The following is a 23,410-nucleotide window of genomic DNA, read 5'->3' as shown; positions in this document are numbered from 1 at the left end:
TATGTGACTATGCCATCAGTCCAATGCTTTGGTGATGTTATCAATGCTTCAAAAGTTTACTGTTATTACCCCTGATATCTTGGTTTGTTTCTGGGATAGAAGTTTGCACATAGTGTCCTTTGGTAAAAAAAAAAAATAGTCTTCTGGGATCAGCACTGAAGTAATACCATATTGTACCCTAAATCAGCAAAACTGTAAATATTAAACAGTGAGTGGTGAGTGTTCTAAAGACCTTGAAGGAGCAAAAACATGTTACTGAAGAGGTTAGTGTGAGTATAAGGCTGAGCCTTATGCCAGGTAGGAAGAATACAAAAATAAATGAAATAATACCCTACTTTTGGGGACAAGAGAATAAAATTGAGAATAGAAGAATAGAGTAGAAAGAATAGAAAGAGAAAAGGAGAGAACAGAAAGAATAGACTTGATTTACATGAACATAATCCCTGGTGGCTTAGCTCTTGGCAGATCAGCTCAGCTCTTGGTTACTACCTTCTCTTCTATTTCAAATGTATCTTGGCTCTTCTTGGCCCTGCACATTTTCCTATAAATTTTAGAATCAACCTTCAAAATTATATAATATATGAAGATTGCAGTTCAAAGTTCAAAGCCTTCCAGGCAGGAAGGTCTGTGAGACTCCTACCTCCAATTAGTCTGGGAAAAAGCCAGAAATGGCACTGGCTCAACTGGTAGAGTGCTAGCTTGAGCAAAAGGAGCCCAGAAACAGTGCCCAGCCCCAGAGTTCAAGCCCCAAGATGGGGAAAAGAAAAATATATATATACATATATATGTATACTTACATTTTTGAGGTGAGAAACGTAGATCGTTTTTTAAATTAAGATTGTATTAATTTTTTTTTTTTTTTTTTTTTTTTTTTTGCCAGTCCTGGGCCTGAGCACTGTCCCTGGCTTCTTCCCGCTCAAGGCTAGCACTCTGCCACCTGAGCCACAGCGCCCCTTCTGGCCGTTTTCATATATGTGGTACTGGGGAATTGAACCGAGAACTTCGTGTGTAAGAGGCAAGCACTCTTGCCACTAGGCCATATTCCCAGCCCAATTGCATTAAATTTTTACACTACTCAAGAAAGAATCAACATTTTGACAAGCTCCATTCCATAAACATGGTATAGCCTTTCATTTCATTAGGATCTTTAAAAAAAATTATTCCAGCAGTATTTTGTTTTTTTTCTTTATAGATGTCTTCAATATTTTCGTTAATTTTATAACTATTTGATATTTTTCCATGTCATTTTCTCAGGGTAATCTTTTTTGTGTTTAATTCCTGTATAAACAGAGAGGTCTCTAAAAAACAATTGTTTTTAATATATTGACTTTGTATCAAGCATTCTAACCTAGTATAAATGGTGAATTTTGCTTTTCAGAGATAACTAAGACAGTTGAGCAATGAAATTGATTTGAAGTTTCTGGCAACTAAGAAAAAAATCATTAACTTGCTTGCAATTTCTATAAAAAGTAAAGGAAATATACCAGAAGTTTTCAAAGTTTTATAATCTCCCCAAATACATAATAAAATACCTTGCTAATGTAAGGACCTTTTCTTTGGTCTACTGTTCTCTGTATTACATTCATAGAGGATCTTGAATTTATATTGAATCTCTTCCACAGTCCCTATTTTACTTCTATTTGCTTTTATTAATACTATTACTACTAAAAGCTATCATTTGATGTCAACTACTCTGTTCCAGGTACTTTCCCTGACTAAATATTCAGATACAGTAGAAAATAAATAAATAAAAAGTAATGCTCTGGGGGGCCTAGTGGCAAGAGTGCTTGCCTCATATACATGAAGCCCTGGGTTCCATTCCTCAGCACCACATATATAGAAAAGGCCAGAAGTGGCGCTGTGGCTCAAGTGGCAGAGTGCCCTGAGTCCCAGCCCCAGGACTGGCAAAAAAAAAAAAAAAGTAATGCTCTACAGATCCATTTTGAGATTGTTAGCAACAACAACAAAAAAGAACAGGAAAACAACCCAGGGAAAACAGAAAAAAAGAGCTGAGAGCATGTTGGCCACACACTTGTAATCCCAGTACAGAAGAAGCTGAGATAAGAGATTTGCCAGTCAAAACCAGTCTGGGTTACATAGTGAAACCCTGTCTCAAAAAACAAAGCACAAAATGAAAATATTTAAGAGCATAAATTGATGAAAAAAATATGCATAAGTATAGATAGCTCTCACATATAAAGTCTTGTATTTCAGGCTGACTCTCTCTGTAGACTATTCTTTTGTATGTCACACTTCAATCCCCTTTCTGTCTTTAGGAAAAAGAAGCCAATTGTGTGATTCACCTGTTCTTTCAGGTAATGACTCCTCCTGGCCTCAAACATGGAATCCGTTTCAAAAACTGTCTGGAAGAAGCCCAACTCAGAGGATGATGCCAAGGGAACTAAGCGAGAAAACTTTGGAGCAGCCCCACATTGAATAAATGTAAACAATTTACCCAAAACACACCTTTTTTTTTTTTTTTTGGCCAGTCCTGGGCCTTGGACTCAGGGCCTGAGCACTGTCCCTGGCTTCTTCCCGCTCAAGGCTAGCACTCTGCCACTTGAGCCACAGCGCCGCTTCTGGCCATTTTCTGTATATGTGGTGCTGGGGAATCGAACCTAGGGCCTCGTGTATCCGAGGCAGGCACTCTTGCCACTAGGCTATATCCCCAGCCCCCAAAACACACCTTTTGAGTTAGCAGATATATTGGCTTAAGTTTAAAAAAATATTTCTATCTAGTAAAGGAACTTAAACATCTCAGAGAATTCACTGTAAAATTCAGCCCTGCTGGTGCTGGTAAAACACCCTCCATTCACTTTACACAAAATTTTCAGTTTCAACTGTATTAAAGAAGCAGCCTCCCACTTTAAATAGAGTGGAAAAGATACTGGTACAAAAATATCCTTTCCTAATAAACCTTGCCACATCAGAAACTGAATTAAGCGCCTGTGTATCCAAAGTGGAGGAGAGCCTTTGAATATCCTTAGTCTGGAGGGGCATTCGGTGGATATGATTGTCCCACCAAACAACACAGAAGCCTTCCTAGGGGGAAAAGAATCCCATGAAAATGAAGAATGTTGCAAAACCTTCAGATTGCTGAAATATTTTTGTCAGAATCATAGAACTCTTGTGGATATCTTCAGTGTGAGAAATCTTCTGCATGGAATCAAGTCTCACTAAATAGAAGCAGGTTCATTTTAGACAGGGGCCTTATCTATGTTACTAGTCTTTTCCACATCATTAGCCTTGAAGTACTATGTTAGCCTTATTAAATACCACCAAATCTGCACTAGAGAAAATAAAACCTTTGTGTGTGAAGAGTGTAATAAAAGTGTCCATTGTAATTCAGACCCACATGAAATAAATTAAGTGTGCTATGGAAAATATTTGAAAGCCAGAAGAAAATCTGCAAGCATAAAATCATGGGAAGGCAGTCACTAAAAGCTCAATCTATCCATCAGAACAACCACACTGGAATAAAACTATATACATCTGTGACTACTGTACCAAATGTGTATTCAGTGCTTTAAGTCCATCAGAATTCCACATAAGGAAAAGCTATTTATTTATTTGTTTATTTATTGCCAGTCCCAGAGCTTGAACTCAGGGCCTGGGTGCTGTCCCTAAGCATCTTGTAGCTCAAGGCTATTGCTCTACTACTTGAGTAACTGGTTTTATTTGTTTATTTAGGTAGTTTAGTGGAGATAAGATTCTCTTAGGATTTCTAGGCAGGGTCTGGTTTTGAACTTTGATCCTCAGATCTCAGCCTCCCAAGTAGCTAGGATTACAGACCGGAGCCACTGGAGCCCAGCAATAAGTTCTTTCAATGTGTGAGAGCCTTCAGTCAACCATCAGATCCTTATCACATATCAGAGTCCACACTGGGTAGAAGCCTTATAACTGGGTCAAATGTGCGAAAGCCTTTTGATCTTTATCCCTTACCAAACATCAGAGAATGCACATAAAACATGAAACTTAATAATCAGGACATACTAATAATAGATTTTCTTGAACGTCAGGCATTGCCATTAAGGAAAAGCAAAATACTAAGCACCAGCAGCTCACACTTACAATTGTAGCTACTTAGGAGGCTGAGATCTGAGGATAATGGTTCAAAGCTAGCCCAGGAAGGAAAGTCCATCAGATTCTTACCTTCAATTCCAAAAAAAAGTCAGAAGTGGAGCTGTGTCTCAAGTGGTAAATTGCTAGCCTTGAGTGAAAAAAGCTAAGGGACAGCGCCAAGGTACTGAGTTCAAATTCCGGTACTGCCCTCCCCCACTCCCAAAAATAAAAAGGAAAATATATATAGTTACTGTAATTGGCATGACTTTATGGAATTGAAGACAAGTTTTCATAGGAAAATACTTCTGGACAGAGTTGAGGAATTAGATTTCTATGACATCTCTGTATATTTATGACATCTTTTCATTTTCTATTGTAAATGTAGGGCATTGTGATAAGTATTCAACCATGGATAATAAAAAATATTTGCCATATTGAGAGCTTTTAATTGAAATTTGTGATAATTAAAATACTTTTAAAAATTATTTTGTCTAGCTGCTTTTTTAAGATAAGGCCATATGGGGCCCAGGTATGGTGGCCTTGTAATTCTAGCCACTCAGGATCGAGATTCAAATTTAGGAAGGACACCTAACTAAATTTCCCAAGACTACTCAATGATTTAGCTATATCCATTCATGTGGGACATGAGAGGAAAAACTGGAGTATGAGATCACCAGATAGGCCTCAGAGCTGAAGAGCAGATAAACAAGTGATGACGGCTGAAACAGGAACAAATGCAAGACATCAAAAGAGAATTTTGCTCAGATTCTGATTCATAGAGGTTTGTAATCAAATGTCTTCCTAGAAATGTTATACTCTCCCTATGGAAATGAAAAACGTAATCCAGATCCACACTGAGAAAAGATGGGAAGGGTTCTGGTCCCCTATAATTCAGCAAGAATTGAGAAATAATCTTAGCTTTTGTAGGAAGAATACCCAGGCATTTTACTCAATTTGGAAAGGGGCGATAGTTACAGTCACTGCGATATAGAATACACTGAAGAGAACCTTTTTTTTCCACTGACCTAAAATTTTCTTTGGAATCAGACTGCTTATATGTAGTATCAGCCAGTTTCATCCAGATGTAAGATGAAACTCATATAAAGAATGGTGTGGTTCTGTGGTTAAAGTATCTGCCTAGCAGCTCAAGGCTCTGAGTTCAAACCCCAGTACCATCGTGGGAAAGAAAAAGATTATTAATACCTTACTTGATAATTAATATATTAGTTGATTTATTAAATCTACTGGTCACTTCTATACTAATATCTTCATTTCACAACATCATCTGGCTGTCACTACTCTTGACTTTAATTTATTTCAATTTATCTTTATTTAAAATTTTTAATTACTAGTAACCATACACATATTCAATAAAAGGTAGTAAAAAGTTGCAAAATATTTATACAGAAAGTTTAAAAGTTTCATAGCCCTACTATTAGATATACCAGCTATTAACAATTAGAACTCATCTATCAGGATATTTTTGTTTATGTCATCAGTGTCTTCTGGAAGTTGCAAAAGTTTCTTTCATGCTATCTTCATTCCCAGTATGTATTTGTGTGTGTATACATGCATATATATATACATAAGACTTGAAAATACTGAGCTATATTGAATGCCTTAGTTTAGCTCCTAAAGAGATGCACAGTAACTATGTGTATAATACATACAGAGATATACACAGGCATCCATAATACACCTTTGAATACAATATGAAAGCCCTAAGTTTGAGACCTCACTGATATTAAGCATGTATTCAGTCTATCAGCTAAAACAAATACACTGTATATTCTATTCTACAGCTCACCCTTCTAAACTGAACAGAGGAAAAATAATTGAAGGTTACCATATTGACATTTTAATCACCCATTTTTATTTTGCTTTATTATACATGGTCTTACTAACTATTCCATTTTGATTAATCTTCAACTGTTACAAGTACTGCTGTACAGTATGTATATTGCATACAAGTATAGGTATTTATTTCTCTGGTGTGAATATCTACGACTGGATTACACTTGGATTTAAGGAAGGACATGAACTTTATAATTCTGGGTTTTTTTCGATGCTGAAGATTGAACCTAGAACCTCATGCATACTGTACAAGTGCTCTCCCACTGAGCTACATCACCAGAGCCTGAACTTTATACATTTTAATAGGTCTTAATACAATTATGCATCAACTTGGCTGAGCCAATTTGAATTTTCATGAGCAAAATTTCAGAAATGTAAAAGTAGGGAAAGATAGATGATATATTAAAATTTTAAATATTCTTACATATAAGTTAGATAAACTGGCTTCAAAATTCATTCATCCACTATTTGATTTTTCTCTTGTGAGTTGATTAAAAGTGGTTTTGGGGGGGAAGGAAGAGAATCTTTTTTCTGCTAGTTTTCCTTTCCTTATTGTATAGAGTTGCAGATAATTAGCAAGCCATTTACTTAGGATAGTAATAAAAACAATTTCTAATAATGTTAAATGACTAACACGGACAGACAATTTTCTAAGCATATCACTGTTTAACTCATCCACTACCACAACTTCATGGATTTTTTTTCCTTAAAAATAAGGTTTATTAACCTAAGAGTTTCAATTAATTGAAAATAACTTTGCACTTTATTTCTGGTGTAGAATTTTATTAAACAAAGTGCTTCATTAATTCATTTAAACAATAGTTGTCTGCTCACTCTTGACTCCGGTGTAATATTCTGACCAAGACTCACACCTACCTACCTTGCAACTCGTGTAAATCAAACTATCAGTGAAACTCTTATTCATTTAATAGTAAAACTAGTAAACTGCCTTTTCCACTGTCCTGACCAAAGTCAGACGTGATTTGCAGTTCACTGTTTCTTTTCAAAACATGTTCACACTTGCTGTTGGTTTATCACAGACTGGTCAATCGCAGTGGAAAAGAAGGCTAAACAAACAAGGAAAAAGAAAAAAGAAAGAAAGAAAGAAAGGAAAAGGAAAGAAAAGAAAAGGAGGAGGAGGAGGAAGGGATGGGGGCGTGTCCTGGATGACGGGCATACAGAAGCAAAAGAAAAAATCTGCGAACGTGAGAAGTTCTGATTCCCAAAACAGGAAAATCGACCTCCAATGCAGAATGCAAATGTAGCTGCGGAAGGATGAGGTGAAGATCCCCCTTTATCATTAGGGGCCAGCGAGGCGTCTGCTAGCGCTGCGTTAATAGGACCGCTGGCTTTGCATCTTGCAAAGTATACTGGACATTGACTGGTATACTGGTACCTAGAAAATACATGACAAATTCACTAACGTTTCGTGGTGATTGTGAAATATACTGTATGACGCCTGACTCAGACAGTGGTTATGATAATTAGGCTAGGGAAGAGCTATTAAATGTTTTACAAGCAAGAAGTTCCTGGAAGCCCTGTAGGGTGGAACAGATTGAGCCAACAGCAATACCATGTGACGAGGTGGCCGAGTGGTTAAGGCGATGGACTGCTAATCCATTGTGCTCTGCACGCGTGGGTTCGAATCCCATCCTCGTCGAGGTTTGTGTTTTTTTTCTTCTTACTCCAAGAATCCTAAAGAACGGGTAGGATTTTTGCTAGGGAATCATTTTCTTTTTCACCATCCAGTTGAGCTGTTCTAAACTTTTCCCCCTTTCAATCCTACTTATCCCAGCTTTGAACTTCATTTGTTATATTTAGTTAATTCCTTTTTCCTTCCCACACCAAAGTTTCCCTCCCTCGTAAATTTGCTTAAGAGATATTCCCCACTAAGGAAAAATATGAGTCAATTAAAGATTACAGAAAAGTTTTGCCTACAGTAACTGTTAAAAAAATTTTTTTGTTAAATTTTTATTGTCAAACTGAGGTACAGAGAGGTTACACTTTCATACATTAGGCATTGGATACATTTCTTGTACTGTTACCTCCTCCCTCATTCCCTCCTCCCCCCTCCCCTGTTAAAATTTTAATCCATAGATAATACACAAAATGATGTATCTCAAACTTCATGAGTTAGTAATTGATAATTTTATTATTTTATAATCGTTTTTATAATATAGTTTTGACTAGTATCTTTTTAATTTATAAGTTATTGCAAATTATAATTACATTTATTTATTATTTCTTATTTCTTATTTTTGACACAAGATCTCACACTATTGCCCAGGTTTTTCTCAAATCCCTGGCTTGAAAGGATCTGTTTCAACTCCAAGAGTAGCTGAGGCTACAGTTACAGGCCATTCTGCTCCATTCCATGCTAATGTTTAAAACACCTTTGATGGTCTACAGACCCCCATCTTGGCAAAAATAATACAAGCCTTAAATGGTTGTTTTGAAGGCTATTAAACTCAAGATTTTAATAAATGTTGGTTTGTTCATTAAGTGAAGAACAAACACAGTCCTTTCTAATTTCATTTTCTAATTTGGTTTTTATGCAATGAGTTCAACATTCTTTTTATGTCCAGGCTATGTAGCCCAGGCTGACCTTGAACTTCTCATGCTTGTCTCCCTCCTGAGTGCTAGGATTATCGGAGTGTGCCAGCACATCCCATTGAGTTCAAACAACTTACACAGAAATTCGGAGTAGTGTGCATGAATTGTTAAGCAAGGGAATTTTCCTTCCTTCCCCTCCCCTTTTTCTTTGCTATAGATTTAACCCAGCATCTCACACTAACTGTACTCCCAACTACACTCTACCACTAAACTGTATTCCCAACAGCCTCCATACGTTTTGCAAGATATTCTTTCTATTTTATTTACACATGGAGAGGCTGAGACTTGAAACAACATAAGAAATTGGCAGAAGATGACACAATCAATAAAGAACCAATATAAAACTCATGTCAGCATAACTGGAAAGTCTGTGTATACGCTTGTATGTTATGAAGTTACATCTTTGTTTTCTACTCCCCCCTATTCTCTGTGTGTGTGTGTGTGTGTGTGTGTGTGTGTGTGTGTGTGTGTGTGTGTAGGAGGGAGGTTACTGGATCTTGTTCTTTCTACCACTTGATTCACACTTCTAGTCCTTTTGTTCTTTGTTGCGGTTTTTTTTTTTTTTTTGAGAGAGGATTTTTTTTCATACGTTTGTTTAGGCTGGTCTGCAATTGTGATCTATTCCCAAATAGTCTCTATCTCCCAACTAGTAGAGATATAATAGATATGTACCAGCACACCTAGCCCAAAAGTTTTTCTGTTATTTCTAGCCTTTGGACTACTAAATCACTTTACTTTCAGCAAAAAGCTTTAGGGTCTATGATAATTACTTATATTATCAGTTCTATCATCAGTTATTGCCATTTTTTAATTCTTTTTATTGCTGAGGAGGTAGCCTCTAAGGATATCAGAATGAATACTGATTCAAAGATGGTTTTAAAACCTGAGGTAGGAGAACATTGCACAGTGAAAGTGGAGGCAGACAATTACTTCCAAAGGCTGGAATCCATTTCTTTATTTTTTTTCTTTTTTCTTTTCCTTTTTTTTTTTTTTTTTTTTTTTTGCCAGTCCTGGGCCTTGAACTCCGTGCCTGAGCACTGTCCCTGGCTTCTTTTTGCTCAAGGCTAGCACTCTGACACTTGAGCCACAGAGCCACTTCTGTCTGTTTTCTACATATATGGTACTGAGGAATCAAACCCAGGGCTTCATGTTTACAAGGCAAGCACTCTTGCCACTAGGCCATATTTCCAGCCCCAGGAATCCATTTATTGATGAAGCAATTTATTGGATTTAATTTCACTTAAACATAATTCATTGGACCACCTCACTAGGCTATAGGTAAGCCCCTTTTATAACTCACTCTTTTATAAATGAGCTTTTCTGTTTTATGCAAAGTGTGATATCTAAAGACTATCACCAAAATTATTTGATTTTTGTTGTTGTTGTTTGTTGTTTTGTTTTGTTTTGGCCAGTCCTGGGCCTTGGACTCAGGGCCTGAGCACCTTCTCTGGCTTCTTCTGGCTCAAGGCTAGCACTCTGCCACCTGAGCCACAGCGCCCCTTCTGGCCGTTTTCCATATATGTGATGCTGGGGAATCAAACCAAGAGCTTCATGTGTAGGAGGCAAGCACTCTTGCCACTAGGCCATATTCCCAGCCCCCACCAAAATTATTTGAAATTACACAATACTGCTAATTTTTTTGCTAACATTTTGTTTTCAAACCAAAGCCTTGTGCAACCGAGGCAAATATTCTATCACAAAGTAATACCCTAGATCCCTAGGTAATATTTTGATCCTAAAATTCAGTGGCTTTCCAGTGCTTACTGAATAAGATTTGAATTTCTTGCCCAGGTACAAAAGCTCTCCATAATGTACCTATCTCTTCTAACTTGCCTTATTTTCTGAATTTGACAAAGTCACTGCAATCTTTTTCAGTTCTCTAACAGATCACCCTGTTCATGTGAAAATAATGGCTCACAGCAGGTTGTAATCTTTCTTCCTCTGAGCTTCCATAGCCCTGTTTCCACTCACAAGGCATTTATTGTTGTATTGCCTTTCCCGTGTTCAAGGCTTATCAACCTTACTATGTCAAAGCGTAAGCCTAAGATTATAGGTATGTGTGCATATGTGCACACGCACACACACATATAAGTACTTAGTTCTGTCCCTTCCACTAAAATAATAGTCATTAAAAGTACTTTTCCACAATATTTCTCTTTCCAACAGAGAAAATTTTAGGTAGAAAAAAGTGAAAGGAGATACAGGGATCCATAATTAATCTCATTTAGTTATGCTTTCATAATGCTTTCTGTTGTGTACAAGGCTTTAATATAAATCTCTTTGTCTAATATCTGAAACAAGCACCAAAGGAAAGATGGACAAAAGTTGACAGTAATGAGTTTGATTTTTTTTTTTTCGGTCATGGAGCTTGAACTTGGGGCCTGGGTTTTTGTACTCATGGCTAGCACTCTACCACTTAGAGCCACAGTGCCACTTCTGATTTTCTGGTGGTTATTTGGAAATAAGAGTCTCACAGACTTTCCTGCCCATGCTGGCTTTGAACTGCAATCCTCAGATCTCAGCCACAGGCACCCAGCTGAGTTTGATTATTTAAAACTCAAACTAGTAGCAAATATTTAGATAGTGTAAAGTTTAAGGAGAGAAAATATGATTAGCTTTGTGGAAATAGTCAAGCTACTTTAGAAGGAAATAGGCTAGTTTAAAAGGAAATGTTAAAGGCTAGAAAATGAAGTATACAAAGCCAACAGAACTTTGTAAAGCTAAAGTTTTAAATTAGACTGAAGGCAATGAAAGGTTTTAGGGAATTTTCAAAGGGAGAGCCTTTTGGAGGCCAAGGGGTGGGGTAGATTCATTTGTCTGTTTTTGGTCTTGGTGTGTTTTCACAGGTCCTGGGTCTTGAACTCAAGCTGTCCCTGAGTTTTTGTGCTCAAGGGTAGCACTCTACCACTTGAGCCACAGCTCCACTTCTGGGTTTTTTTGGACATTACCTGGAGATAATGAGTATGATAGACTTTACTGCCTGGCCTGGCTTTGAACCACAATCCTCAAATTGCAGCCTCTTGAGTAGCTACAATTACAGGTGTGAAACACCAGCACCCAGCAAGCCCTTTGATTTTAAGTTCCTAGTCAGCTCATAGTACTTCAGAGCAGGAATCCAGAAAGTGTATCTAAGAACATACACTATGGTGGTGACCAGGAGAAAACAAAACAAAGCAACTTGGCCAGGGATTTCACTAGAACATGATACAAGTCATCCATGACAGAATCTGGCAAAGCAGGAGGCTGGTATTGTACACTCAAGCACCTGAAAAGAAGTTACTCACCTTTGAAGAACATAGGTGATTTAAACATAAAATGGTGGGCTGGGAATATGGCCTAGTGGTAAAGTGCTTACCTCATATACATGAAGCCCTGAGTTCCATTCCTCAACACCACATATATAGAAAAAGCCAGAAGTGGTGCTGTGGCTCAAGTGGCAGAGTGCTAGCCTTGAGCAAAAAGAAGCCAGGGACAGTGCTCAGGCCCTGAGTTCAAGCCCCAGGCCTGGGAAAAAACAAAACAAAAAAATGAAAAATGGTGGCTATCACAAAAGTCTTATTTCATAGCTTTGAGTCTTGACTTCAGAAGCTGATCTATTTGCATAGTGTGGGTTCCTTTTCACTGAGAATTATCTCAGAGAGTTTCTCAACAAATGTATTTTCCCCTACCACACACACTTGAGAAACCCAAGTCACTAACTCAATTTTCCTATACCCAACCCACAGGACAGTTTGGAAGTCATGAATAATAATTATACATATTTTGGGTGAATCTTCTGACCTGAGGAAGTATACGCTTAGCTGGATATACACTGAAGGAGAGGGTTACAGACTGTGTTCTGGAACTTGGTTAGGCCTAAGGTACGTAAAAGGTAAACAAGATGTTGGACATTACATAATTTACATCAAAATTTATAATCATTTTAATATGACAAGAAATTTTTATTTACCTGTCTGTGAAAAAATTCCCCTAAAGAATATAGGGCTATTTCAAACAGGTAATCTCTCAATCTCAATTAATCTTAATGATTAAAAATGTGTTTAATGTACGTTCATATAAGACTACTGTCGACATATTGTCTATTGTCGACATTACATTTAAAGCCCTAGGCGAATTTTCTTTGGCGTAGGCCACGTGGCTACTGTGTATGTTCTTGGTACATTGTATATTGTATATATGTCTACCTGACCTAGGGAAGGGAAAGAAAAACAGGGTGTAAGATATCACAAGAAATGTACACACTGCCCCACTATGTAACTGTACACTTTTTGCACAACACCTTGTCAAAAATTTTTGTTTAATTAATAAATAAATTACAAAAAATGTGTCTAAATGTTATACAAATTCAGTGCAATCCCCATCAAGGTCCCAGCTACATTCTTCACTGAAATAGAGAAAGCAACCCATAAATTCATATGGAACAGCAAAAGACCTAGAATAGCCAAAGCAATTCTAGGCAAAAAAAGCAGTGCAGGAGGTATCACAATACCAGATTTCAAGCTCTATTATAGAGCCATCATAACAAAAACATCCTGGTATTGGTATAAAAACAGACCTGAAGACCAATGGAATAGAAGACCCAGAAATAAAGCCGCATTCTTACAGTCAGCTGACATTCGACAAAGGAGCTAAAGACATATAATGGGAAAAAACAGAGCCTCTTCAACTACTGGTGCTGGGAAAACTGGGCAGCCATATGTAGAAAACTCAAAGTAGACCCTAGCCTATCACCATGCACCAAGACCAACTCAAAATGGATCAAGGACCTCAACATCAGACCTGAATCCTTGAAACTACTGAAAGACATTGTAGGAAAGACTCTAGAACTTATAGGCACAGGAAGGAACTTCCTGAATAGAGTCCCAGGGGCACAACAAATAGGGGAGAGACTCGACAAATGAGACTTCTACAAATTAAAAAGTTTCTGCACAGCTAAAGACATAGCCACCAAACTAGAAAGACAGCCAACCATATGGAAAAGGATCTTCACCAGCACAGCAACAGACAAAGGCCTAATATCCATCATCTTCAGAGAACTCAAAAAACTAAGCCCCTCCAAACCCAGTAAACCAATTATTAAATGGGCAAAGGAGCTAAACAGAGACTTCACAGGAGAAGAGATAAAAATTGCAAATAAACATATGAGGAAGTGTTCAACATCCCTGGCAGTAAAGGAAATGCAAATAAAAACAACCCTAAGATACCACCTCACTCCAGTTAGAATGGCCTATACTCTGAACTCAGACAACAACAAATGCTGGAAGGGATGCGGGGAAAGAGGAACCCTTCTTCACTGTTGGTGGGAGTGCAAATTGGTACAACCACTTTGGAGAACAGTATGGAGTTTCCTCAAAAAGCTCAGCATAGACCTACCCTATGACCCAGCCATACCACTCCTAGACATCTATCCTGAACAACAGGTCTCAGGATATCAAAAAGACATCTGCACTTCCATGTTTATCGCTGCACAATTCACAATAGCCAAAATATGGAAACAACCCAGATGCCCTTCTACAGATGAATGGATCCAAAAAACGTGGTACCTATACACAATGGAATACTACATAGCGATTAGAAATGATAAAATATTGGTATTCGCAGGGTCAGAACTTGAAAAAATAATGTTGAACGAGACAAGCCTAGAACACAGAGAACAAAGGGGCATGGTCTCCTTCATATATGATTGTTGACGGGGGGCGGGGGGGGACAGTAGAGACCAAGTCTGTGAAACAAAAAATCTTCTTGTCAAATGGTTATTTCCACAGGTTTGGGTCAGCGACCTTACATTATGTATCTAAAACCAAACAACTACTAAACATAAAAAGGTCTAAAATAGACCTCTCAGTGGATCACAATAGCTCAACTGCTATGTATATATGATCATATAAGACAAGGATAAGCAAACTCTATTGTTGACATTATATTTAAAGTTCTAGGTGAATTTTCCTTTGGCGTATGCCACATGGCTACTGTATATGATTTTGGTACACTGGGTATTGTATATATGCCTACCTGATCTAGGGAAGGGAAAGAAAAACGAGGGTGTAAGATATCACAAGAAATGTACTCACTGCCCTATTATGTAACTGTACCCCTTTTGCACAACACCTTGTCAACAAAATTTAATTAATAAAAAAATGTGTTTAAGGCATTCTAACTATCCTCATGAACTATGTATTTCCCCATCCCAAATTCTGGCAACACTATGTATTGGACACAAATCACACTAATTGACTTCAAAGAACTCAGAACAGAAAACTAGACACTTTTTTAAACAAATAAGTATTTTCCTACCATGCACACTTGGGTAGGGGATGTAATATAAATAGACACAATATTCTATTCAGATACAAACACAAATGACCTTAGCAATTCCAGAAATATAAAGACAGCTTTTTCAGAGTAATAAAAGTCATTTTACTGGTATATTAGCATCTATATGTAAGGCACAATAAGGGAGAAAAGACTTCACAGATCTGACCAACTCATGAAGAATTTATTGTGCCCAAATTAAATGATAAAAGCAGCAATCCTCAAATCAACAGCTATCCATCCAGGAGAAAACAAGTGCTGGCTGAGGGCAAATAGCTATTCTGGGAGGCCATTTAAGTCAAATGAGTAAGAACAAAAGACACAACACTCCTATGGTCTTTTATCAAATGAGTTTTGATCCAGTCAGCTTCTAGAACATAAAACAAAGTTCATTCCAGCCAGACTATATTGTCAAACACCTGGAGATATAAACTGGTATGACCCCAGCCCATAACTTCTATGTCCAATAAAGGCTCCATTGTGGAGCCTTCAGTTGAATGACAAATGGGCACCAACATTGACATACATAGAACAGGTCACTGTGACAGAAGTCTTTTCCCTACATGGCTTCTCTGGTGTTGAGCCAGGTAAGAAGTTCGAGTAAAGCCTTTTCCACATGTATCACACGGGTAAGGTTTCTCACCAGTGTGGATTTTTTGATGTTCAATAAGGCTTCTATTCCTAGTAAAACTTCTCTCACACACATTACATTTATAAGACATGGGAGTTTCAGTATTTTCCCAATGGCTTTCCATTCTACGCTCCTTTTCCCAGGCCTCTCCATGCACAGGCTCCTGAACATTTTTAGCCCCAGTATGGATCCTCTGATGTCTTAGGAGATGTGAATTCCGCCTAAAGGCTTTGCCACACATGATGCACAGGTATGGCTTCTCCCCAGTGTGAATTTTGTGATGCTCAAGGAGGCTACAGCTCTGGCTGAAGGTTTTCCCGCAGTCATCACATTCGTAGGGCTTCTCCCCAGTGTGGGTTCTCTGGTGTTTGATAAGATTTGAGCTGTGACTGAAGACCTTGCCGCATTCTTCACACTCATAGGGCTTCTCACCAGTGTGAACTCGCTGATGAATGACAAGGGCAGAGCTCCCAATGAAGGTCTTCCCACAGTCTTCACACTCATAGGGTTTTTCTCCAGTGTGGATTCTCCTGTGCTTGGTCAGGCCCGAACTCTGTGCAAAACTCTTTCCACACTCACGGCAATAGTGCCGCCTATTCTGCGTGGCACTTCTCTGCTTTCTTTGTAACGTGCTCTTGAGCTCGCCAGCTTCTACATCTGGAAGAGCCTGTGGAATGTCTTCACCCATGTGGTGTGGTATCTGCTTAGGCTCTTGTTCTGAATATTCTCCAGCTGCACTTACCTCATTGGTTTTAATCTGCATTTCTTGACCTGAAACCACAAATGTCAGGGATGGTCAATTATATCTTGCAATGTAAGAAAAGTCTGTGGTGAAGAACAAGGAGATAAGAATCACAGAGCCATGATGAAGATTTAAGTACCATAAAATAAGGATGGGAGTAAAGGGAAATAAAAGAAGCCTGAGAATGAAAGTAGGGACACTAGACCGAGTTTACAACTGGGAAAGGAGGAAATGGAAAGAAAGTGGTAAGATTCAAAGACCATGCTAAAGAGAGGTACATGAGGGTGAAGATGCAAATGGTAAGAATGATGGAGGCAGAGCCATACACCTGCACTTAGATACTAAAATGGCTGAGCAGATGGAGACACTAAACAGAGACATAAGAAGATTTCTGAGACATTCTAGAAGAAATGGAGAAAGTGGGGACTAAGAAATTGATCACTGATCAATGATTCAAGCTGTTATCACTGATTATTCCAAGCAGAGTCACCAAATAGAATCAGTATCAGAATAGAAAGTTCTGAACTGAAGCCCGCATCATTCTACCAATCAGCTATGTGATCTCTGAGCAATCAGGTAACCCTCTTTGCCTCTGCACTCTCACCTCTAAGGACAGGATCTGCAGTCAATGACTAAAGTCATTACTAACTCTTATACTCTATGAGTTCATGGCCCATTTCCTGAAGAGGCTCATCAACTAACTTCCTTTCTCTGTCAGAGCTAGAAATTTAAAGGGAACATCCAGTAATAAGCCAGACCTTTGTTAAGAGCTATTTCTACTTCATAGCACTTAAATGGACTAGAATACTGTTAAGCTAGAAAAGAAAGCAAAAGTTGGGGGTGTTGTTTGTTTATTTGGGGTTTGTGTATGCATGTGTGTATACATGCTTGTGCCAGTACTAGGGCTTGAACTCAGGGATGGGCCCTGTTTCTTAGCTTTTGCGCTCAAGGCTAGTGCACTACCCCTTGAACTACATCTCTACTCCTCACATTTTGCTGGCTAAATGGGGAAGAAAAGAGTCTCATGGACTCAGCCACCTGAGCTGGCTTTGAACCATGATCCTCAGATCTTAACCTCCTGAGTGGCTAGGATTACAGGCATAAGGCACCAGTGTCTGGCAAATCAGGGGTTTCAAGTAGCTAATTACACAGCTGGTCCTTAACAAGAGTTCAGAAATGGTGAATCAAAATAAACTTCAAACAGATTCTGATGTGCAAAACTTCCAATAACTTCTAATACAATAAAAGAGAAAAAGACACCTTAAGAGAAATTAGTGTCCAGCAGTCTTACCAAGGGAAACCAGGCTGCCATAGTTCTGTCTTTCATCCCTGATGAGGTTCATATGTGATGAATCCTGCTGCGTCCATCCAGGGGAAAAGCTCAGGGCCACACCTTCCATTTTCAGCAATCCCTAAAACATTAAGGAACCCCACCTAGTGCCACTTGCTCATAATCACTCCTCCAAGTGAGATACTATATTTTAAGAAACCAAGCAAGGAAGAAGAAGCTGAGTAAGCAGAACATTTGCTTATCATGTGTGCAGGCCTGTGTCTAAACCTCAGCATTGCCCCTCCACTCACCAAAAACAAAACAACAACAACAAAAAAAACCCTAAACCACCATAGTAACAAAATATTCAATATGCATTGTCTGAATTGCCCTTTTTGAAAGAATCCCACTGAAGAAAAACTGGCCAAAGAGATGGAGTGGGAGAGATTTGAGAAGCAGAAAAAAAAAAAATCCAAGATAGAGGGGCAAGCCTGTTAAGTGAAAGCCAAATGGATACTCAATGATAAACAATTTAAGATGAGAAAACTCAAATCTCACATAAATCTAGGGTGAGAGTGGAGTAGTACTGAGGAAGGAAGAACCTAACCTAAAGCCCAATAGTAATGAAAGGTGCAGGGTGTTGGGGAGAGTGAGAGGTTCCAGCTCACCTGGGCCTGTAGAGTGGACCTGGCAGCTGCCATGACATCTCCTCTGCAACTTCCTCTGTGAACAAGTCCAGGAGCCTGGGGCACTAAGAAGGGAAGAAGCTCTGCATGAGATCTGCCCTGGCCTTCAGCCTTCCAGCCTTGTGGAATCAAGATAAAAATTAGGTGAGTGAATTTGTGACATTTATGCAGTGTTTTCCTTTCTAAAGTTCCAGATCACTTCCAACTCCAGTTCTAGGGTTTCAGAAATTCAGGTGTGTTCCTGCAGGTATACTTAGAACAAAAACAACCAACAACAAAACCGTGGGGGAATAATCCTGTGTAGGAATGGTGAAATGAATGCAACATAAAAAAAAGAAATAAAGCTTTATATTTCTAGAACATTCTTCCTTAAGTGTTTCTGGGAGAAGGGGATAGAAAAGGTTTTGTTGTGTGGCTAAATATCTTTCATAGCTATTAGTGGGCTTTCCTCTTTGGTTCTGAAAAACTAAGAGGAGTCAGATAAGGATAGGCACAAAAAGGACAAAGGAGTCTGCTCTCCAGCCTAAAAGATTTTACTCACCTCTTTCTTGTAGAGATTCATGCTTGAGCAGGGCCTTCATTGGCTGCAACTGGTTACTCTGAGACCTCTCAGCCAGTGTCAACAATGCCACCTCACAACAGAGTGGTTCTTGCCTCCTGTCTCCACTTGAGACCTAAAAGCAATTCATTTGCTTTTATATAGTCATCATGTGTAGGAGGCAAGCACTCTTGCCACTAGGCCATATTCCCAGCCCTATATGCTACTTTTTTAATTTGCCAGACACTCATTCTAAAAAGTTTTATGAATATTAACTCATGTAATGCACAATGCTGATGTAAGCCACTCTTACATGAAATTTGCAATTGGGAAACTGAGGCTCTGTTTAAAATGATTTTTTTTTCCAGGACACCCAACTTATAAGTAGAAATACTATGATGGGCAATCATATAGGCTCTGCAGAATGACTAAACATCAGTACTGTGTACTTCCTCACTATATACCTTTGCTCTTATGAAACCCTTTGGAAACTGATGGTAAACTCTGAGAATACTAACATTTTTTGATATTTGAAAAATAAGGAGTAGGGCACCAGTAGATCATGCCTGTAATCCTAGCTACTCTGGAATCTAAGATCTGACAATCATGATTCCAAGCCAGCCCAGGCAGGAAAGTCCAAGAGATCCTTATCTCCAACCAAAAAGACAGAAGTGGAGCTGTGGTTCAAGTGAGAGAGCACCAGCCTTGAGCAAAAATCTAAGGTATTCAGGGTCCTGAATTCAAGACCAGGTATGTGCCCAAAAAAATGGATATTAATTTTTAGCTTATGGGGTTGAGTGCAGTAGTAAATAGTATATATACAGGGCTGGGAATATGGCCTAGTGATAAAGTACTTGCCCCGTATACATGAAGCCCTGTGTTCAATTCCTAAGTACCACATATATAGAAAAAACCAGAAGTGGCACTGTGGCTCAGGTGGTAGAGTGCTAACCTTGAGCAAAAAGAAGCCAGGGACAGTGCTCAGGCCCTGAGATCAAGCCCTAGGACTGGTAGAAAAAAAAATATATATATACACACAAAATCACCCAACACAGAGTTTGACATATTGTGTGTCTTCATTAAATGAAGGTTTCCTTTCAGGTATTCATAGTTAAATTTATTTTCAAGTTATTTCTCATGTGCCCATCAGAATTTATCATATTCTTTACAAAGCATTGAGACTTGGGATTTTTTTCCCCCACTGTTACAAGGGTTTGTAAAATAGTTCCAATACAAGAACCTTGGTTCCCTGGTCACTGGTTAGAAGGTTCTGGACTTCAGTCCTCTGAGTATTTGAATGTGCACAAGGACACTGAACCATGAAGAGAAAAACATGCAGAAGAAGAGCAAGTGGAAAGGGTTACATTGTCCAGTAGGAAAGTACTCTTTACTTGACTTACGTAACTGTACATAACCACTATAATAACAATGTTTTAAAAAAAAAAAACAACAGGTTGAGGAACTAAAAACCAATCCATTTCTTAACCAGAGGTTTAAAAATCAGTGTTCCATGAACATGGATAGAAAACAAGTTTTTTTTTTTTTTTAACTAGTTTCTAAGAAATCAGGTCCAGTATTGATGGAAGCAACAAACTAATGTCACTTAAGCAGTGGCAGGACTTGATCAGTGCACGGGTCTTCACTGCACATTGCCACAAAGTATCATTTGCCAAACATCACTTTGAAATTTCCAATTTTGACCCTGTCACTAGGCCGTTTTATTTGGCATGTTAATTTAAAAGCACATGTGTGATAACTTTATCACAAATTTGTTTAGCAATTTGCTAATGGAATATCAACCAGTCTGACTTCTTTTGCAATGTCTATGTGTTTGAGTGTGGGTGAGTGCGGGTGAGTGAGTCAAACTCTGGAGCTCCAGGCTCTCCACCACTTTGAGCCACAGCTCCACTTCCGGCTTTGTGGTGGCTAATTGCAGATATATTTGTTTTCAAGCTATTCTGCCCGGCTTTGTGCACTCTTCCATATTTTCCTTGATGTTTTTAGAGATCTTATTCTTGCCTTATTCTTGCCTTACTGCCAAAAGAGGTTCATGGCACAAAGAGACTGAGAAGTCCCAGGCCTGAAAGGCACGCCCCTCGCTGGGAGAGTTCAGGGTGCACCGCTACTAAACCTGTCCTTTCTACCTGCGACATCGGCTCATCCAGCTGCCTCTCCAAAGACTCCAGCAGCACCACCACCTCCTCCCCGCTCTCTGGGCGCTGCTCCCGCACCCAACCCCGCAGGTCCCCTGGCAGGATGGTCAAGAACTGCTCCAGCACCAGCAGCTCCAGGATCTGCTCCTTGCTGCGCAGGTCCGGTCGCAGCCACTGTCTGCAGAGCTCCCGCAGCTGGCTCAGCGCCTCGCGGGGACCCGCAGTCTCCGGGTACCGGAAAGCACGGAAGCGCTGGCGGGAGCACTCGGGGCCCAGGATGGGACTGCAGGGTGTACCCGAGCCTGCAGCCAAGGAGGAGAATTCTTCCTTCTCCACCTTCACAGTTAGAATCTCCATCGGGTCCTTTGAAGAGTAGGCATCCAGAGCTGTGTTTCGTCCCGGTTCTCTAGCCATGCTGAGCTAAGGCAGTACTCGAGTCTCACCTCCAGCTGCGTGCTGTTTATCTTCATAGGATTCTTGAAAGATGAGGAAGAGCTATTTGCCAGGAAAACTGGGGTCCAAGGACACCCCCGAGGCGCGTCGGCACAGATCTCCCCGTGCCTTTGCAGAATTCTCTGCTCCCATCCTGAATCCCACAATCAGTACTCCCAAAGGATGGTAAAACGGTGAACACTAAACAGAGTGAAGTTGAGGCTGGGGCACAGGAAACCTCAGTGGGAACCAAAACCACTTCCTGGGCGCTCTAGGAAGAGCCTCTCGATAGTCTTCGAATTAACCCATTAGGGATCCTATCCTTACCTTCATTCAAAGGAAAGCTGTTTGGGGGAAAGGGAGGTGGGAGGATAAAACGTGACTTGGATCATAAAACGGGATTGAATCTTCAAGTTCTTGAAGATGCTGCTAGGGCTTCCAATTTTATCTAATGTAAAGCTTGCCTAAACAGCTAGCATGAAGCTGACACTAAAATTCAGCTGGAAAGTAGAGTGACCCAGGAACTTCAGAACTCTGGCAGGAGCTTTTAGTCTATTTTAGAAAAGTGAGGAAAGCAGAATTTATCATTAAGCTGGAGACAGTAATGGCAGGTTCTGGTCCTCTTCATTCTTAATCTGACACTTTATTCCTCCCCATCCCCCTCCTTAGAGCCAAAACTCCTTGAGAGAAAGCCCTTTCCACTGTGATTCTAGATGTCACCTTCCATTAATCTTTAACACAATGTGGGCATTCAAGTGCCACTACAGCTACTAAGATAGTTCTTGTAAAAAGTAACTAGAGATTCCCCTACTCTAACTCACCACTTTCCACTTCCCATGGCATCTTCTTAGGCAACCAAGGGCACTTTGCTGTATACTTTCAAAAATTGTCATGTCCCTAGCTCAGAAACCCTGCTTCCTTCCTGTATTTCAGCCTCTATTTACCATAAATGATCAGACCATGTTACATAGCAATCTTGATGTGCCCAACTACCAGATGTGTGATTTGGGTAACTTTTTCTGTGCCCAACTTTCCTGATTTACAAGTGAAGACAGCAATTGTAAACAAAGATGTTGTGGGGATTAAATAATGATTAAATAACATCATGAATATTTTATAAAGCGCTTAGATGATGTGTGGCATAGAATAAGTTCGATCTTGCCCTGGAATAAAAGGAAGCTCTGGGACTTTTTTTCAAAGTCATTTGTGACTAGATTTTAAGCTATAAGCCAGTACAAGTTCTTTGGATGGATTGAAGTGTCAGTAAGTGCTCTTTCTATCCAGTGGAATGGACAAGCTAGAAAATACACATTCAGTAAGTTATCAGAAAATTACATTTGAATATTGTTCTCAGTTTTTACTTTGAGCTTTAGTTCAAAGGATGACAAAGAATAGAGAATTATGAGAGGTAGTAAAGGCCACTACAAATGAATACTGGGAAATAGTTTTCTCTGTTTGAGCTGCCCTAGGAATACTATTCACAAAACTTTGTTAGCAAAATCAGGAAACCTGCATGTCCTGGATGTCTGATCTCTAGATCCTAATACTCTATGAAGGTAAAATAGAGAAGCAAGTTGGCATTTTAAAAACTCTGTGTCACATTCCAATTATTGGAGAGCTTTTAAAATATATTCCAGCTAGAACAAAGATTGGTTAAATCAAAGCTTCAGAGAATGGGGTTCAGGCATGAGTAGGGCAAAAAGAAAAAAAATCCTAGATAATTCTAATTTGAAGATGAGTTTGAGAATTAATGAGTTAAATGATACTTTTAAAAAGCAATAAGCCAGGTATGGGTGCAGGTGGCTCACGCCTGCAATCCTAGCTTTTCAGGAAACTAAAATCTGAGGATCATGGTTCAAAGCCATCCTGGGAAGGTAAGCCCACAAGACTTTCCAGCTAACTACCAAAAAGCTGGAAGTGGAGCTGTGGCTCAAGTAGGAAAATGCTAGCCTTCGGCAAAAATTCTCAGAGACAGAACCCAAGCTCTAAATTCAAGCCCCATGACTGGCACATGAGATTTTTTTTTTTTTTTATGGTCAGTCTTGGGGCTTGAACTCAAAGCCTAAGCATAGTCCTTGACCTCTTCTGCTCAAGGCTAGCACTCCACCATGTTGAAC

General features: G+C 39.3%; 2 protein-coding genes, 1 long non-coding RNA gene and 1 other non-coding gene across 4 annotated transcripts in view; 2 read left to right on the top strand and 2 right to left on the bottom strand.

Annotated features, from left to right (window-relative positions):
* The window catches only part of Zkscan8 (zinc finger with KRAB and SCAN domains 8), a 64,631-nt gene that overhangs the window by 23,797 nt on the left and 17,424 nt on the right, over positions 1 to 23,410 (top strand). Inside the window, exon 2 of the mRNA XM_048348244.1 lies at positions 15,244 to 15,251. Coding sequence (XP_048204201.1) covers positions 15,244 to 15,251 — 8 coding nt within the window. The remainder of the gene's footprint in view (positions 1 to 15,243; positions 15,252 to 23,410) is intronic.
* LOC125352940 lies at positions 2,299 to 2,857 on the bottom strand. Its single transcript, XR_007211214.1, has 2 exons — positions 2,687 to 2,857; positions 2,299 to 2,466 (listed from the first exon to the last, which is right to left on the bottom strand). It is a non-coding gene; the product is annotated as an uncharacterized LOC125352940 (long non-coding RNA).
* Trnas-gcu lies at positions 7,495 to 7,576 on the top strand. Its single transcript has one exon. It is a non-coding gene; the product is annotated as a tRNA-Ser (tRNA).
* LOC125352851 (zinc finger protein with KRAB and SCAN domains 4-like) lies at positions 15,178 to 21,516 on the bottom strand. Its single transcript, XM_048348247.1, has 5 exons — positions 20,853 to 21,516; positions 18,712 to 18,844; positions 18,153 to 18,235; positions 17,506 to 17,626; positions 15,178 to 16,243 (listed from the first exon to the last, which is right to left on the bottom strand). Exons 1-5 carry the CDS (start codon positions 21,273 to 21,275, stop codon positions 15,378 to 15,380), a joined length of 1,626 nt encoding a protein of 541 aa, XP_048204204.1. The 5' UTR covers positions 21,276 to 21,516; the 3' UTR covers positions 15,178 to 15,377.

Source organism: Perognathus longimembris, chromosome 6, assembly GCF_023159225.1.
Source record: "Perognathus longimembris pacificus isolate PPM17 chromosome 6, ASM2315922v1, whole genome shotgun sequence".
NCBI lineage: Eukaryota > Metazoa > Chordata > Mammalia > Rodentia > Heteromyidae > Perognathus > Perognathus longimembris.
This window is presented reverse-complemented; position numbering and strand designations above follow the sequence as displayed.

What these genes read in the sequence shown, in the direction of transcription:
- LOC125352851 (XM_048348247.1), bottom strand. Translation starts at nt 21,275, where the DNA reads ATGGCTAGAGAACCGGGACGAAACACAGCTCTGGATGCCTACTCTTCA. An exon ending in TGAATCTCTACAAGAAAGAG is followed by an intron (nt 18,236 to 18,711) that starts GTGAGTAAAATC and finishes TTCCCTTCTTAG; the next exon opens with TGCCCCAGGCTCCTGGACTT. An exon ending in GGTCCACTCTACAGGCCCAG is followed by an intron (nt 17,627 to 18,152) that starts GTGAGCTGGAAC and finishes TTAATGTTTTAG; the next exon opens with GGATTGCTGAAAATGGAAGG.